Consider the following 17,095-nt stretch of genomic DNA (forward strand, 5'->3'; position numbering starts at 1 on the left):
AATGCGCCTCGAACTGGGATCATTAGAGCACATAACCGTGCAATCAACTATTCAATAGCGGACTCCCCACTTGGCTCAAAGCCATAGGTCAAACATGCACCATAACTCATAACACATACGCTTTATTGCTGTCATAATACCATAGTGAGATTAACTCAATCCTTCATAAGCTCGTGGAACACAGACCATCTGGTACTTTATATCTTCTACAAATCTCGTATTTACTCTCATAACAATTAAACCCACTCTCTTAAGCGACCCAAATTAAATTCACATATATATTTCACTTGTAAATGGGATCTTCTAACAGACAACATAAAGATCACACAACTCCAGAACACTTTGCAGGAGATAACCCACATGCTTCGCCTTAACTAACATTTATGTATACCTTCCACCATCATAAACTGTACGCAGTCACATAGTCTTCCTGAGTCTGAACTTATACCGCAACATGAATTTTTTTTACTTCACTCACAACTGGGAAACATGAAAAGATTATTCACACGCCTATAACTCGGGGCTATACCTCGAATCAAAATGGAATTCAAGCACCTAATAGTTCTTTTATCCTCCAGCAGACGCTTCTTGTCGTTTCCAAATCATATGAATACATCTCGCAGTACTAACATACTAATCACATAGTTACTCAACCATCACTTCCGCTAATAGGGACAATACCGAACATATAAGTTCAAAACACTTGCTTACACAATCAGCACCTCGATGCTCAAGCCATAGGCAAAGATCCGACCTCAAGTCCTTCAGATTGGCCCAACATCAACTTACAGAGATCACACCTCACCCCTCAATCGGGAAATCACAAACCTTCAAGGCACATCTGATACTGAGCGCTCATGCTCGCATACGAACGCGTGGAAGGAATTCAAAGAGTTACATTTCAAGCTGAATAAAAGGACGAACGATAAGAATTCAAGAATATGAAGTTTTCCTAAAGGTTCTGCAGCCTCTCGAGGATAAATACAAACGTCTCCATACCGATCCGCGAGACTCTAGTAACGCTGCTCATGACTCGTGAGACCTATGTAACCTAGGCTCTGATACCAACTTGTCACGACCCAAATCCCGATCCTGGTCGTGATGGCGCCTCTCGTGAAGACAAGGCCAGCTAGTCTAACCCAACTCGTCCTTTAAAACAGTAAATTAACATAAATATAGTATAAACATGGATTAATAGTACCAAATAGCAGAAAGTATGAATAAGAAATGCGGAAATCCAGCCCGACACAGCCCTAACCAGGGTGTCACAAGTCACGAGCATCTACTAGGGTATAAATACAACTGAAAGCTTGGAGCGTACAAATACAGACTAATGAAATGAGGAGAGAGAAAAGCAGTGCTGCGAATGCCAGCAGCTACCTTGCTAAACCCTGATGACTCTGCCTCTGATCAACCAAAACATACCTGAATCTGCACACAAGGTGCAAGGAGTAATGTGAGTACTCCGACTCAGTGAGTAATAATAATAAATAAAGATTGAAGGCAAGAAATCACGCAAAAACATAAGGTATTCCATACTGAAGCAATAAAATCACTTTAAACAGTAAAATAGTGAGAAATCAAGTGAAAATCCCTTTTTTCCAACAAGTAAAGCAAGTAGTTTACAAGTGAGTAACAAATTGATGGAAATGTAAACAGCCCCTCGGGTAAAACATGTACAACAAACCTCCCCTCGGGCATAATATTAACAGAACCAGCCTCTCGGGCTCAATATCAGAACAGTGCCAGCCCCTCGGGCTCAATATCTGAACAGTAAGAACCTCTCAGGCTCAATATCAGAGCAGTAACAGCCCCTCAGGCTACCTCACAATCACTCATATCAGCCAATCGGGCATAGTATCAATCACTCAGAACAATGGGTACTCGCGCTCACTATGGGTGTGCAGACTCCGGAGGGGCCCCTTACGGCCCAAGCGCTATATCAAGCCATCTCGTGGCATCATCACTCAGCATATCCTCACATCACTCAAGCCACCGCGTGGCATATAAAGTATCTCAGGCCCTCGACCTCATATCACTCGGCCTCACACCACTCAAGCTACCGCGTGGCATATAAAGTATCTCAGGCCCTCGGCCTCATATCACTCGGCCTCACATCACTCAAGCCACCGCATGGCATAAATAGTATCTCAGGCCCTCGACCTCATATCACTCAGCATATCCTCACATATGGCCCTTGGCCTCACTCAGTCCGAAAATTATCACAAGCCCGTCGGGCATTAGTAAAGCAGTAGTTGTCAGCCCAAAACATCATTTGGAAATATCATATAAGTTTCAAATCTGAGTAAAAGTGGCTGAGTTTGTAAAACAGTAGATATCAACAGGACTGAGTTCTAATAATATGTCAAAGCAGTGAGAAAATAGTGATAAAAATTCCCAAAGGGTTCAAATAGTTGGCACGAAACCCAAATATGGCAATCAGCCCAAATCATGATGATAACAAACAAATTTCAGTCAAATACACGGTAAAATCATCGATGGGGATGGACCAAGTCACAATCCCCATTAGTAAAAGACCCCACGCTCATCATCCAACGCATGTCTCACCTCAATATAGCACTACGATGTGCAATCCGGGGTTTCAAACTCTCAGAATATCATTTACAATCATTACTCACCTCAATCCGAGCAAAATACTACTCCACAATGCCTTTGTCTCTCAAATCGACCTTCGAATGTCTCGAATCTAGTCACAATAATTCGATTCAGTTAATAAAAATTATAGGAATTAATTCCATATGAAATTCTACATTTTCCATTAAAAATCCAAAATTGTACTCAAAATTTGCCCGTGGGGCCCACATCTCGGAACCCGACAAAAATTACAAAATATGAAACCTCACCCAACTACGAGTCCAACCATACAAATTTTTCCAAAATCCGACAACAATTCGGCATCCAAACAATCAAATCTTATTTTCAAATCTCTAGGCCCAAATTTCCGATTTACACCTCAAAAACACGTAATCTAGCCAGAATATTCAATGATAATTCAATAATATTGACTAACAATGATCATAAGGGACTTACCTCAAGAATTCCCGTGATTTTTCGCTCAAAATTGCCCAAAATCCGAGCTTGGAACTAAGAAAAAAAATGGGAAAAAATGGACTACCCCTTTAACTGCCTAGAAATTATTGGGGTATTGTTCACGCGTAACTGTTCAAGCTGCTAAAGAAATCCTGCAGCTGTCCAAGGCTATTGCAGCAGCTTTTTATTTCAGTAAAAATGCTCTAACTCCATCATACGAACTCAGAATTCGATGATTCTTGTTCCTATGAGTCACAAATAATTATACGAACATATTCCTTTAATCGAAACACAATTTGGAGCTTATTTGCTCAGTGCAATACCCATTTCGCTCGATAAATAATTAACTCTTGTTTCACGTCAAAAACCCAATCGCGACTTGATGAAATTAGACCAAACTTTCCAGATCAATCCTATAATTCATTTTTGAAATTTTGGAAGTCTCGAAATCAAATTTCGATCTCTAGAACTAAAAATGGACCTTTTATCATTATATGCTTATGCTCAAAACGACAAAAATCTTTCAAAAACTCTTCCAAAACCTATCCTAGCCTCATGGGACCACGACCAAACATGCCAACATAATTCATAACATAATTTAAACCTGTTCCAATCATAAAAATACCTCAAACAACATCAAATTACCCAAAACTCATCGAATTCAAGCCTAAATTTTCAAAAACTTCCGAAATACACTTTCGATCAAAAACCCGACTAAACGATGTCCGAATAACCTGAAATTTTGCAAACACATCAAAAATGACATAACGAGACTACAGAAACTCTCAGAATTCCATTCCAACTCTCGGATCAAAATCTCACCTATCAACCGAAAAACGCCGAAATCTCAATTTCGCCAATTCAGGCCTAAACCTTCCACGTACTTCCAAAATGCATTTTGATCACTCTCCTAAGTCCCAAATCACCTGACGGAGCTAACCAAACCATAAAAATTCAAATCCGAGATCAAATTCAAACAAGTCAAATCTCGGTCAAATCTTTCAAATTTCAAGCTTCAACTGAGAACTGTTCATCCAAATTCATTCTGATTAACCTGAAACCCAACACCAACGATTTACATAAGTCATAATACACCACACGGGGCAAGTCATACCTGAGAACTGGCGATCAAAGTGCAAAAGCTCAAAACGACCGGTCGGGTCGTTACATTTTTGTTTCTTCTCTAATTTCTGCGGATATTCATTCACTGGCCACTTTTTGTAACCATTTTTGTTCCATTTTTCTTTACACACACAAATTAAACTCTCAAAAAGATCTATGCATAAGCAAAGGAAAATACACTCAGATTTGGGAAAAAAAATTCATCTTCGGAAAACCTTCCCATGCCGGAAAAAAAATAATATATTGAAATTTTAACTGAAAAAAGTTTTCTCAGCTTATATTCGTTTTTATTTCTTTTGCTCTTCCTCCCACACACTTAGATCGGGAAAAAAATCTGTCGTCGGAAAAAAAAAATCGCCAGAAAAAATGGTGTTTGTGAACTTCCGACAACCACAATTTTATACCGCCAGTGACCAAAACAAAAAGAAAGAGAATGAAATAACCAAAAAAATGAGAATAATAAGAAATAAGAAAAAAGGATAAGAAAAAGAAGAAAGAATAAAAAAGTACTAAAAATACATGTGGGGGCGCGTGTAGCTCACCACTTGCCAAGAGTTTGGTTGTCTAGTTTTAGGGTGCAAATAATTCCATTTAAAGTAAGTTTAGGGGGTAATAGGATTCCCGCAAAGAAAAAGTGTGTAGTTGGGAATCCGGATATAGGTCAGGGGGTACTTATGCATTTTCCCAATTCAATTTGCTAAAATATGTAACTTTGGGACCGGAGGAGTAATGTTGTACAACTTCAGCAATATCGATATTTTACATATTTGTGTTGGGAATAAACCCCGTAAAATAATATTAACGGTATTAGTGATAAACGCATAACACTAAGTTATGATTAAATCAGCAAGAATAGAAATGCAGCAATAATAACATCAAGATTTTACGTGGAAACCCTTCTGAATAAGGGAAAAACCACGGCCAAGAAGAGCAACTGATATCACTATAGCGAGGATTTTACACTGTGTAGTAACGAGTACAAATACTCCTAAGACCACTACACCCTCAAAAGAAAAAAAATACTCTTTTGGTTTTTTCACCTCACTACAATATCTCTCACACTCTATCTTTCTTCACAGACAATTTTCTTATAGTCTATGGAATACCTTGCTCTCTCTCTTTTCTCTCTTTGTTGGTGTGATGAAATGAGAGTTGAAACTCTCCTTTTATAGCCAAAACCTCATTCTCTAAAGTCTACAATATTTGACAATTTGCACACCCTTTTTATAATTTCAACAAGATTGGCTAACAAACCAAACCAAGTCAATAAAATTGGCTACCAAATTATTTGAATGAGATGGACACCATATTAATCTCCCCCTCCAGTCTCATTCATCTAGAGGAGGTAGCATTGTCTTCTAGTCTGAGTGCATGCCAACAAGTTCTTTGCATAGCTCGAACTTGTCTCTTGGTACTACCTTGGTCAAAAAATCAGTAGGATTTTCACTTGTGTGAATCTTTTTGACCTGAAGTGATTTGTTCTCCACTTGCTCACGAATCCAATGATATATGACGTCGATGTATTTTGTTCTCGCATGGTACATGGAGTTTTTGCTTAGGTCTATTGCACTCTGAATGTCGTAATAAACAACATACTCCATCTGTCGCAATCCAAGTTCTTGAAGAAATCTCTTGAGCCATATCATCTATTTGCCTGCTAAAGTAGCCGCAATATACTCCGCTTCAGTTGTAGACAGTGAGACATACTTCTACAACTTCGACTGCCATGATGTAACTCCCCCTGAAAAAGTAAACAAATATCCTGTAGTGGATTTTCTGTTATCAAGGTCACCTGTCATATCAGAATCTATATAGCCCTTCAAATTGGACTCCAAAACATAAGCATTCATGTGAGCTTCCTCTTAGATACCTGAGTATCCACTTTACAGCTTCTCAATACTCTTTTCCTGGATTTTCGAGAAATCTACTAACAACACTGACTGCATGAGCAATATCTGGTCGAGTACATACCATTCCATACATCAAACTTCCGATGGTAGAGGAATAAGGAATCTTGATCATTCTCTCTTTTTCCTCCGTTGTTGTAGGAGACATCTTCTTACTCAACTTCAGATGACCAGGAAGGGGTGTGCGAACCAACTTAGCACTTTTCATATTGAAGCGCTCCAGTACACGTTCTATGTACTTCTCCTGTGACAAGTAAAGCCTTTTTTCGTTTCTCGAACGAGTAATTCTCATGCCCAAAATCTGCTTAGCATGACCCAAGTCTTTCATTGCAAAAGACTTATTCAACTGTTTCTTCAACTCATCAATCTTGGATGCATTTATTCCCACAATAAACATATCATCCACATATAGCAAGATGATGATAAAGTCATCATTAGAAAATCTTTGTACAAACACACAGTGATCTAAAGAAGTCTTCTTGTAGTCTTGCTCCACCATAATAGACTCAATCTTCTTGTACCACTGTCTAGGAGCTTGCTTCATTCCATATAGACTCTTCTTAAGTTTGCATACAATATTTTCCTTACCCTTTGCCTTAAAGCCCTCAGGTTGTTCCATATAAATCTCCTCTTCTAAGTCACCATGAAGAAAAACAGTCTTCAATCCATCTGCTCAATCTCCAAATCAAGACTGGCAGTCAAACCAAGAAGTGTCTGAATGGAGGACATTTTCACGACAGGAGAAAATATTTCGTCAAAGTCTATACCTTTACTTTGACCAAATCCCTTGACAACCAATCTAGCTTTTTATCTGGGCTTCAAACTATGTTTTTCAGCTTTAACTTGGAATACCCACTTGTTCTTCAAAGCTCTCATGCCCTTAGGTAATTTCACCAACTCGTAAGTATGATTCTCATGCAAAGATTTCATCTCATCTTGCATGGCTTCAATCCATTGATCCTTGTGCTCATCTTTTATGGCCTCCACATAACATTCAGGTTTTCCTCCATCAGTGAGTAAAACATACTCATTGGATGAATAACGGGAGGAAGGAGTACGAGGTCTAGAAGACCTCCTGAGTGGAATATCTAACTCGTCCACAGCTTCGTGAGTATAAGCATCTACCTCATCAACGTTAGCATTGTAATCACTATCACCATCAATATGTTGATCTGGAATATAGTTCTGGTCATCACCATCATCATTGAGCCCACCAACGTCATCCGCATTTGTATGAGGAACTTGATCAAGATTAACTAAACCTTCAGAACTTGGAGATTTTAGCTTCTCTTCTTTGTTAATATCTTCAATGGTTTGATCCTCCACGAAGATAACATCACGGCTTCTCACGACCTTCTTCTCAATTGGATTATATAGCCTGTAACCAAACTCATCAAGGCCATAACCAATGAAGATGCACTGCCTTGTCTTGGCAATTAATATTGACCTTTCATCTTTAGGCACATGTACAAAAGCTTTGCAACCAAATACTTTCAAGTGGTCATCGAAAACATCCTTGCCATACCAAACTTTGTTTGGAACATCACTTTGCAAAGCAACCGCAGGGGATAGATTAATAACATGTGCGGTGGTCAACAAAGCCTTACCCTAAAAGGAATTCGGCAACTTTGCTTTAGAAAGCAAACATCTGACTCTTTCCATCAAGGTCTTGTTCATCCTTTCTGTTAAACCATTAAGCTGAGGAGTCTTAGGAGGAGCCTTCTGGTGTCTGATACCTTGTTGCTTGCAATATTCGTCAAATGGCCCACAATATTCACCACCATTATCAGTACGAATACACTTCAGCTTCTTTCTAGTTTCTCTTTCAAATGAAGCCTAAAACTACTTAAAGACACCCAACACTTGGTCTTTAGTATTTAATAAAGGTAGCAAAATAAAGTGCACCACCCAAAGTCCTTGTCTTCATTGGACCACATAAATCTGAATGCACCAACTCAAGCAACTTTATCTTTCTTGAAGGAGGATGAGACTGGAAAGAAACTCTTTATTGTTTTCCAGCCCAGCAGTGCTCACATTTTTCTAATTTTGCACTTTCAAAATTTGACAACAATTTCTTCTTGGCCAGAACATTTAGTCCTTTCTCGCTAATATGGCTAAGCCTCTTATGCCATAACGTTGAAGAGTTATTGCTCTCAACGACATTCACCATATTAACACAGGTAGAGGCCGTAGTCTAGTATAGACCACGACGCTTTTCCCCACGAGCCACAATTATGGAACCCTTAGTCAGCTACCACTTTCAAGCACCATTGGTACTGACATATCCATCATCATCCAAAACACCAATAGAGATCAAGTGCAAACGAACATCATGTGCATGCTTTATATTGTTTAACACTAGTTTAGTTCCAATACTAGTTTCCAAACAAATCGTTCCAACACCAGCCACCCTAGATACAGTCTCATTACCCATACTCAAAGTTTCAAAGTCACCCTGAGTATAGGATGAGAAAAATTCCTTCTTTGATGTCACATGAGATGCGGCACCACTGTCCATAACCCAGTTTAACTCATCACAAGCAATATTTATCGTATCCGCATCAAGGACAGTAACAAGATCTTCTGTAGTGACGGTGGCCACACGATTTCCATCTTCTTTCTGTCCTTCCTTGTCTCTATTCTCCCTTTTCAAAATCCGGCAGAACTTCTTTGTGTGCCCTTTCTTCCCGCAATGATATCACTCAATATCTTTAAGCCTGCTTTTGGATTTTCTTCTATTATGTTCTCTATTTTGAGAACCCTGATTCTTGCTTCTCCCTCTAGAGTTAGTAACCAAGACATCCTATGAGAAGAAACCCTGAGATTTTCTTCTCATCTCTTCATTTAAAAGGCTATTCTTGGCAAGATCCATAGAGATCACACCATATGGAGCAGAATTTGATAATGAAGTTCTAAGATTTCCCAAGAATCTGGTAGGGAACCAAGTATAAACAGGCCTTGAATTTCTTCATCAAATTTAATGCCCATAGCAGATAACTAGTTCATGATCTCCTGAAAATTATTCAGATGATCTGTCATCGCGGAACCATCATGGTATTTTAAACCCAACATCTGCTTTATCAGAAACATCTTTTTGTTTCCAATTTTCCGAGCATACAAACTTTCAAGGTGCTCTCATAGGGTCCGAGCATGTGTCTCCCCAGAAATATGGTTCAAAACATTATCGTCAATCTACTGTCTAATAAAGCCGCAAACCTGCCTGTGTAACAGATTCCACTCTTCATCTGATTTATTATCAGGCTATATAGTGGCGAAGACAGGTTGATGAAAATTCTTAATATAGAGCAAATCTTCCATTTTCCCTTTCCAAATGACATAGTTTGTGTCATTCAAAGTAACCATTCTACTAGTGTTGGCTTCCATTGTTTATCACAAATACAAATACTATTTATTATGAGACCAAAGTAATTCTTTTCTGATGTGGAAGTTCAGACTGTGCTGCAACCACAGAGCATACTCAGACAGAACCTTGGCTTTGATATCACTTGTTGAGAATAAACCTCGTAAAATAATATTTACGATATTAGTGATAAACGCAGAACACTAAATTATGGTGAAATCAACAAGAATAGAAATGCAGCAATAATGACACCAAGATTTTACGTGGAAACCCTTCTGAATAAGAGAAAAACAACGGCCAAGAAGAGCAACTAATATCACTATAGCGAGGATTTTACACTATGTAGTAACGAGTACAAATACTCCGAAGACCACTACACCCTCAAAAGAAAAAAAATATTCTTTTGCTTTTTCCACGTCACTACAATATCTCTCACACTTTATTTTTTTCACAAACTATTTTTTTATAGTGTGTGGAATACCTTGCTCTCTCTCTTTTTTCTCTTTGTTGGTGTGATGAAATGAGAGTTGAAGCTCTCCTTTTATAGCCAAAACCTCACTTTCTAAAGCCTACAATATTTGACAATTTGCGCATCCTTTTCATAATTTCAACAAGGTAGGCTACCAAACCAAACCAAGTCAATAAAATTGGCTACCAAATCATACCAATTCAACAAGGTTGGCTACCAAATCAAGTCAACAAAATTGGCTACCAAATTATTTGAATGAGATGGACACCATATCAATTTGGACGTAATTTTCTATTGCTAACGTAATGTTTGTTAGCATTTGGTGCGGGGGGGGGGGGATTGTGTATTTGTGCAACCAGTACTCATTCTTAAAAATAGTTTTTAGCACAGGGGGCCCTAGTGCCAAATAAAAAGAATATTTTAACGAGGATTAATTTTTCGGCGAAGGAAGATCTCATCAAACACTTCATACCAAAAGATGAAAGGAAGAAAGAAAAAATAAATCAGACCCGAATAGGATAGGATTGTGCGCGCAGCACCCCTTCGAGTCATATTCGGGCACGTTTACCATACTTTCATCTCCTATGTTAGGCGGCCGTAATATTTATTACGTATTTTTACTCGCTGGTCGTAACAAATCATATCACACCTTTCAAATTCCTTTCCGGTTGGTTGTGCGGCAAGAATGTTCTACAAAAAAGTTTAATAATCTTTTCCAATGCCTAAAAAGTCTAACGAACTATATATCTAATTAGTTAGGGGGTGTTTGGCTAAGTTTATAAGCTAGTCAAATTAATTTATAAATACTTTTCGGCTTATTTTTGCGTTTGGTAAAGTTAAAATTACTTATAAGCAAAGTGGTTATAAGTCAAAAATAAGCCAAAAGTCATAAGCTGGTCTCCCCCAACTTATGAATTTTTAGCTTATAAGCACTTTAAGTTTGACCAAAATTTTTACTATTTTATCATTAAAATATTCCATTTTAGAACAAAACTCCCACATCGATACTCACTGTCTCAAATAATTTAATTTGTCCTATTTAGGTTTATTTTTTACTGAGAAACTTTTGTCAATTTATTAATTATTATATCTTATGCTTATATGCTTATCATAATAAATTATATATATCATAAAAATTATTTTATCTAAGCACAGTTATAATTAAAGTAAAATGACAAATAGAATATTTTGTATTTGAATCGATCTGGAATTTAAAATTTTAAAGAAATTACGCCCTTATAAGTGTAAACAATTCTAAGGTTATTTAAACCATTTTATTAGAAAAAGAGCTTATAAAAAAAGAGGTTGTAGCAAATTATAATCAATTTCAGCACTTGTACCCAAACACGTAACTGCTTATTTATTAAATCAATTTCAACACTTAAAAGTGTTTTTCAGCACCTAATGCCTATCAGCTATTTCAAATCAGCTCATCCAAACGGGCTCTTAGTCATTCTTAGAGCGTTTTTTTTTTCCATTTTAAAAGAATAACAAGACTTCAAAACCATGTCATCTAGTATTATTTTCTTATGCATGTTATGCCTCTCCAAAACCGCAGAATCTGGGTTAATTTCCTCTATAATTTGAAGAGAGCAATTCGGTGTATAAAGTATTCTGTGTTTACGCAGGCCGCATTCTAAAGAGCACGATGTTGACAGTCTATCTTAATGCATAGTGGCGGATTATAGCCAAATTATGGGGCACGTGAATCCATGGTCTCTTCGCCAAATTAGGTTTTTTATGTATGTATTTTCTAGAATTAGCAATCTAATATTATCTACTCGCACTCATGCTCCAAAAAAGATTGAATGATGCACTTGGTTGAATACTGAGTTATACTAATGCAATAGTGGCTTCTTCCACGGCTCGAACCCGTTAGATATAGGTCATAAGGAGACAATTTTACCGTTGCTCCAAGACTCTCCGACATTGCCTCTATTAATTGATCGATATATATTAAGATCTATGGTTTAACTATCTTTGATACACTGATAATATAAATATGAAAAAGTTAATGTGCATAAATGGCAAGAAAGCTTTTCAAATACGACGTCGACGAAGACAAGCCATAATTTGTGACACCAATTTAATTCTCTGAACAACAGTTGAACTCTCACGTTATCTTGTTTCGTTCCAAAGAGCTAACTAGGGACCATGTTACGTTTGTATGTTATTGGTTTTGGCACTTTAACTAGTTGTTTCTCCTATTCTTGAACCAGTCAAGTCGTTCTCAAGGCTGAATATGAAAATGAAACTTATGAACTTACACTAGAAAAATGAAAATTCGACAAAACCTTCGACGTGTCGAATTAATTCGTGCATTATTGAGCACTGATTTATGATAAGTTAGTAATTGTCTTTACACGTAAAGCATCACCATTAGTAGTTCATCCATATACTTAGGGGCGAATGCAGCCTTTCTGCTACGGGTTCAACTGAACTCATAACTTTCGACAAAAAAATATGAATTTAGATGTAAAAATCAACTAAATTTTCAATAAATTTTATATTTCAACTCATAATTTTAACAGTACAATGACCGCACTACTAAAAATCTTAAAAGATGAACCCACTAAATTTAAATCTTGAATTTGCCTTTGCATGTAGTGATGTCACTATAGAATACCTAAAACAACAAGTAAGAGTATGGACATTATTTGGTTGCAGCTGGAAAAAAAATATTTTTTACTCGAAATACTGAAGAAACTCATTGAATTCCTGATCGACATTGAAGCAGACCAAAACAGAGATGAAAGAAGAAAATACATGCAGAAGTTTGGAGAATTTTCTGTGTATTATCAATGGAATAGTAAAGTGAATTAGCTAGCTACACCTATATATACAAGTTACAACTCCTTGGCCAGCTGTTGCCAGCTGTCTAACTAACTTCCACTATCAACATAATTAACTAATAACTAACTACAGTACTACACTAACTAACGTATCTAAAAACAGATTAAGCCTTAGTGCACAGTTAGGCATTTGTCTAATCCTTCACACCTCCCTCAAGCTAGGATCCATGAAGATGTTCTTCATGCCTAACTTGAACAACAAATAATGATGTTAAGTGACACCCAAACCCTCAGTAAGAATATCTGCATGTTGTTCTGAAGAAGGAAGATGTAAAAGATGAACAAGCTCAAGTTGCACCTTCTCTAGAACGAAGTGACAATCTATATCAATATGCTTTGTGCGCTCGTGAAACGCTGGATTAACAGCTATATTTGAATTGCAAACTTATTATCACATAGCATGGACACAGGCTTCTGAATATGCACCCTCAATTCTTGAAACAAACTAGTCACCCAAACTATTTCTGCAACTGTTGATGCCCAACTTCGATACTCAGCCTCAGTTGAGCTTTTGGATATGGTTGTTTGTTTTTTTGACTTCCATGAGATCAAAGAGCTCCCAAACTTAATCAAATACTCAGTGACTGATCGCCCGGGGTTGGGGCAAGAGGCCCAATCAACATCACAAAAGGCTGTGAGTTGAAAGGAAATATCTGATGACATTAGTATCCCTATTCCCGGGGATTGCTTGACATACTTGATCACCTTGATGGCAACCTCCATATGTGATGTCTTAGGACAATGCATGAATTGGCTTAGGCATTGCACTACAAATGCAATGTCTGGTCTAATCATGGTGAGGCATAGAAGTCTTCCAATCAATCTTTGATATGCACTAGGATCATCAAGAATTTTATCATTTCAATACCAAACTGAGTGTCAAACTCCAATGTTGTAAGCTTCTTGTTGACCTCCAAAGGTGACCTTACTAGTTTTGAACTTGAGAGTCCCACATCTGAAATGAGTTCTAATGCATATTTTCTTTGATGCATTAGAATTCCCTCTTTGCTTCTAGCAAACTCAATCCATAAGAAAAATTTCAACTCCCCTTGGTCGTTGATTTTAAAAACTTACTGCAAGTACTCCTTAGTCTTCTGTATTAAGGTAGCATCATCTCATGTAATTAGCAGGTCATCAACATAAACTAAGACCACTACTATTTTGCCTTGAACTTTTCTAGTGAACAAGGAATAGTCCAAGTGACTCTGACAGAACCCAGAAGCTGTCAACGCAGAGGTTAGATTGATGTTCCACTGTCTAGAAACTTGCTTAAGCTCATACAGTGATTTGAGAAGTCGACAAACTTGATGTTGTCCCTCACAAGTAAACCCGTGTGGTAATTCCATATATACTTCTTCAGTTAGATCACCTTGCAAAAATGCATTGTAGATATCCATTTGACGAATGTCCAATTATTCAATTGCTGCCAATGAAATAACAGTCCTCACTGTTACCATCTTGATAACAAGGGAGAATATTTCTTGATAATAAAGTCCCTCTCTTTGGCTATATCTTTCGGCAACCAACCTTGACTTAAATCTTTCCACTTCACTTGTAGCTTTATATTTGATCTTGTATACCCATCGACAACCAATGTCCTTCTTCTCTGGTGGCAAAGGCATTAATGTTCATGTTTTGTTGTCTTGCAATGCCTTGATCCCTGTCTACATTGCTTATATCCATCTTGTATCCTTAACTTCTTGTATATAGTTTTTAGGCTCAAAGTCTGTAGAGAACTTGGTGATGAAGCTTTGACACTTGGAAGACGAGAAGTCATAACTGATGACATCTGAGATAGGGCACAAATAAGCATGTGCTCCTGATTTTTTATCAGTCCTCACATAGTCTTTAAGCCAAATAGGTGGCTTAGTTGTTCTTCCTGATCTTCTTTCAGTCAATTCTGCTGTTTGAGTCTCTTCTACTGCTTCTATGTCTTCAACAAAGCCTGTCACATCTTCATAAGGGTCCTGAGATTCATGATTTTCTTGATCATGATCTGCTGATGCACCTGGATTCTGATGTGAAGTAAGATCTACAACATCTTGATGAGACAGAATGCTTCTACTTGCAATGTCTAAATCATCCACCATACAAAACCTCTGCAATTTTGTAATGTCAGTACCTTGGGGGCTTTGGTTTTTATGATTTTCCCGGAAAGGAAATATGCTTTCATGAAATATAACATCTCTATTAATAGAGCACACTTTATTACATAGATCAAATAACTTGTATCATTTCTGATGAACATCATATCCTAGCAAAACTGATTTCACTGCTCTTGGACCAAACTTATCCTGTTTTGGCAAAATAGTTACATAACAAAGATAACCTATCACCCTCAGTGAGCGAAAGAAGGTGGCCTATTGTACAACACTTCAAAAGGAGATTTACCTTTTAAGATGGTAGATGACACCCTATTTATTATATATATTGCTGCTTCTACACATGTGCCCCAGAATCGAATTGACAAATTAGATTGGAACCTAATTGCTCTTGCTGTTACTAGGAGGTGACTATGTTTCCTCTCCACCACTCCATTCTGTTGAGGAGTGTAAGTACAAGAACTCTGGTTCAAAATCCTATGGTGTGCAAATAATTCCTTGCAAGACATGTTAAAAAACTTAGATCCATTATCTAACCTAAACACTTTGATTATCTTTCCAAATTGGTTAAGAATTATTGCAATAAATGTTTTAAGTAAACACATCTGATTTCACTCTCATTAAGAAAATCCATGTCCATATTGTGTAATCATTTACTAATGTCAAAAAGTAATTTATTTCATTATAGGTTGGAACCTTATAAGGACCCCATACATCCATGTGTATCAAATCAAAGGATTCATCTGCTCTACTAGTATTAACAGAGAATTGTAATCTTGTTTGCCTAGACACGGGGCACATATCACAATGCTGTAATTGAAAAACATCTATAATCCTAAAACTAGAAATCTTTCTAATGACTGCCATAGGCGGCACATGGCCTAATCTCCTATGCCAAATCTTAGGTTCCTTCATCTGCTCTACTGCCATAGCCTTTGTTCTATTTATTCCAGCGTCCTTATGGTGTGTTCTCAGTACATACAAATGATCTTCTCTGCTACTAGTCGCCTTCACTTTCCCCGTGCAAAGATCCTGAAATATAAAATGTTTAGGAAATAATATTGCATATCAATTCAGTTCCTTGGTCAATTTGGACACTGATAATAGATTCAATTTAAAACTTGGCACACAAAGCACATACTTAAGGATATCACCTCCTGCCAAAGGACTGTTTTCTATTTTTGTTACTTTAGCATACTCTCCTATTGGTATTTGCACATTTCCAACACTTCCTACTTTACCATCATCCAACAACAAACGTTTGTTTCATGTCATGTAATTTGTAGCTCCTGTGTCTACCATCCAATATACTGCATTATTTTTAACAATAAAACACTTACCTGCCAAGTTTACACTTGTTTCATATGTGGAAGACTTACTGAGCATGCTGAGTAGCATATTATATTGCTCATGTGTGATCATTGGTGCAGCAGTGTTGGAAGAATTGATGTTTCCTTGATTGGTTGCACCAGTCTCAGATTGTAGAGAATGCCCATCAACCACATTAGCTTTGGCCTTAGACTTGAAACCTATAGGATACCCAAGCAGTTTGTAGCAATTTTCCTTAAGATGACCACTCTTGTTGCAGTAACCACAATACATCAGCTTGAAACAACCATTCCTTGTGTGACCTTTTCTATGACAGTAGTCACATTCTACACTCCAATTTCTCTTATTCTTAGGTACATTGTTTCTGGTTGTGAACATTGCAGCTGATTCCATGGTTTCAGCTGTAATATAGTTACTTCCTGCCGTAAGTTTTTGACTCTCATCCTGAACAATCAAGGCATACGTTTGGTTCACATTAATTACCTTATACTTCATTAGAATTTGACTCCTTGCCTGACTATAACCTTCATTCAGACCCATTAAAATTGTAATAGGCGTTGATATTGCAAATGCACTACAAAATCCTTTGATTTCTCACAGTCACATGAAGGAGGTGGCATCATTGAATCATACTCATCCCATAAATCCTTCAACCTTGAATAGTACACTGACACAGATGAAGTTCCTTGAGTCAAAGTAAATATCTCCTTGTGAAGAGAGTACAAGCGTGATCCATTCACTTTATTGAACCTCTCCTGCAATTCCGTCCAAACCAAGAGCACATTGGAACGAAATAGAACTCCACTTAGCAATTCTTTGCTCACATTTCCAGTAAGCTACGAAACTACTATTGCATTACATCGATCCCACTAATGTCCTAAAGCTAGTCCAAAAGTATCCCT

General features: G+C 37.4%; 1 protein-coding gene across 1 annotated transcript; it reads right to left on the reverse strand.

Annotated features, from left to right (window-relative positions):
- Window positions 1-14,435: 14,435 nt before the first annotated feature.
- On the reverse strand, window positions 14,436-16,733 carry LOC138868335 (uncharacterized). Its single transcript, XM_070145886.1, has 4 exons — window positions 16,205-16,733; window positions 16,002-16,096; window positions 15,561-15,896; window positions 14,436-14,861 (listed from the first exon to the last, which is right to left on the reverse strand). Exons 1-4 carry the CDS (start codon window positions 16,731-16,733, stop codon window positions 14,436-14,438), a joined length of 1,386 nt encoding a protein of 461 aa, XP_070001987.1.
- Between the last annotated feature and the right edge of the window lie 362 nt (window positions 16,734-17,095).

The sequence above is a fragment of the Nicotiana sylvestris genome, chromosome 5 (assembly GCF_000393655.2).
Source record: "Nicotiana sylvestris chromosome 5, ASM39365v2, whole genome shotgun sequence".
Taxonomy (NCBI): Eukaryota; Viridiplantae; Streptophyta; class Magnoliopsida; order Solanales; family Solanaceae; genus Nicotiana; species Nicotiana sylvestris.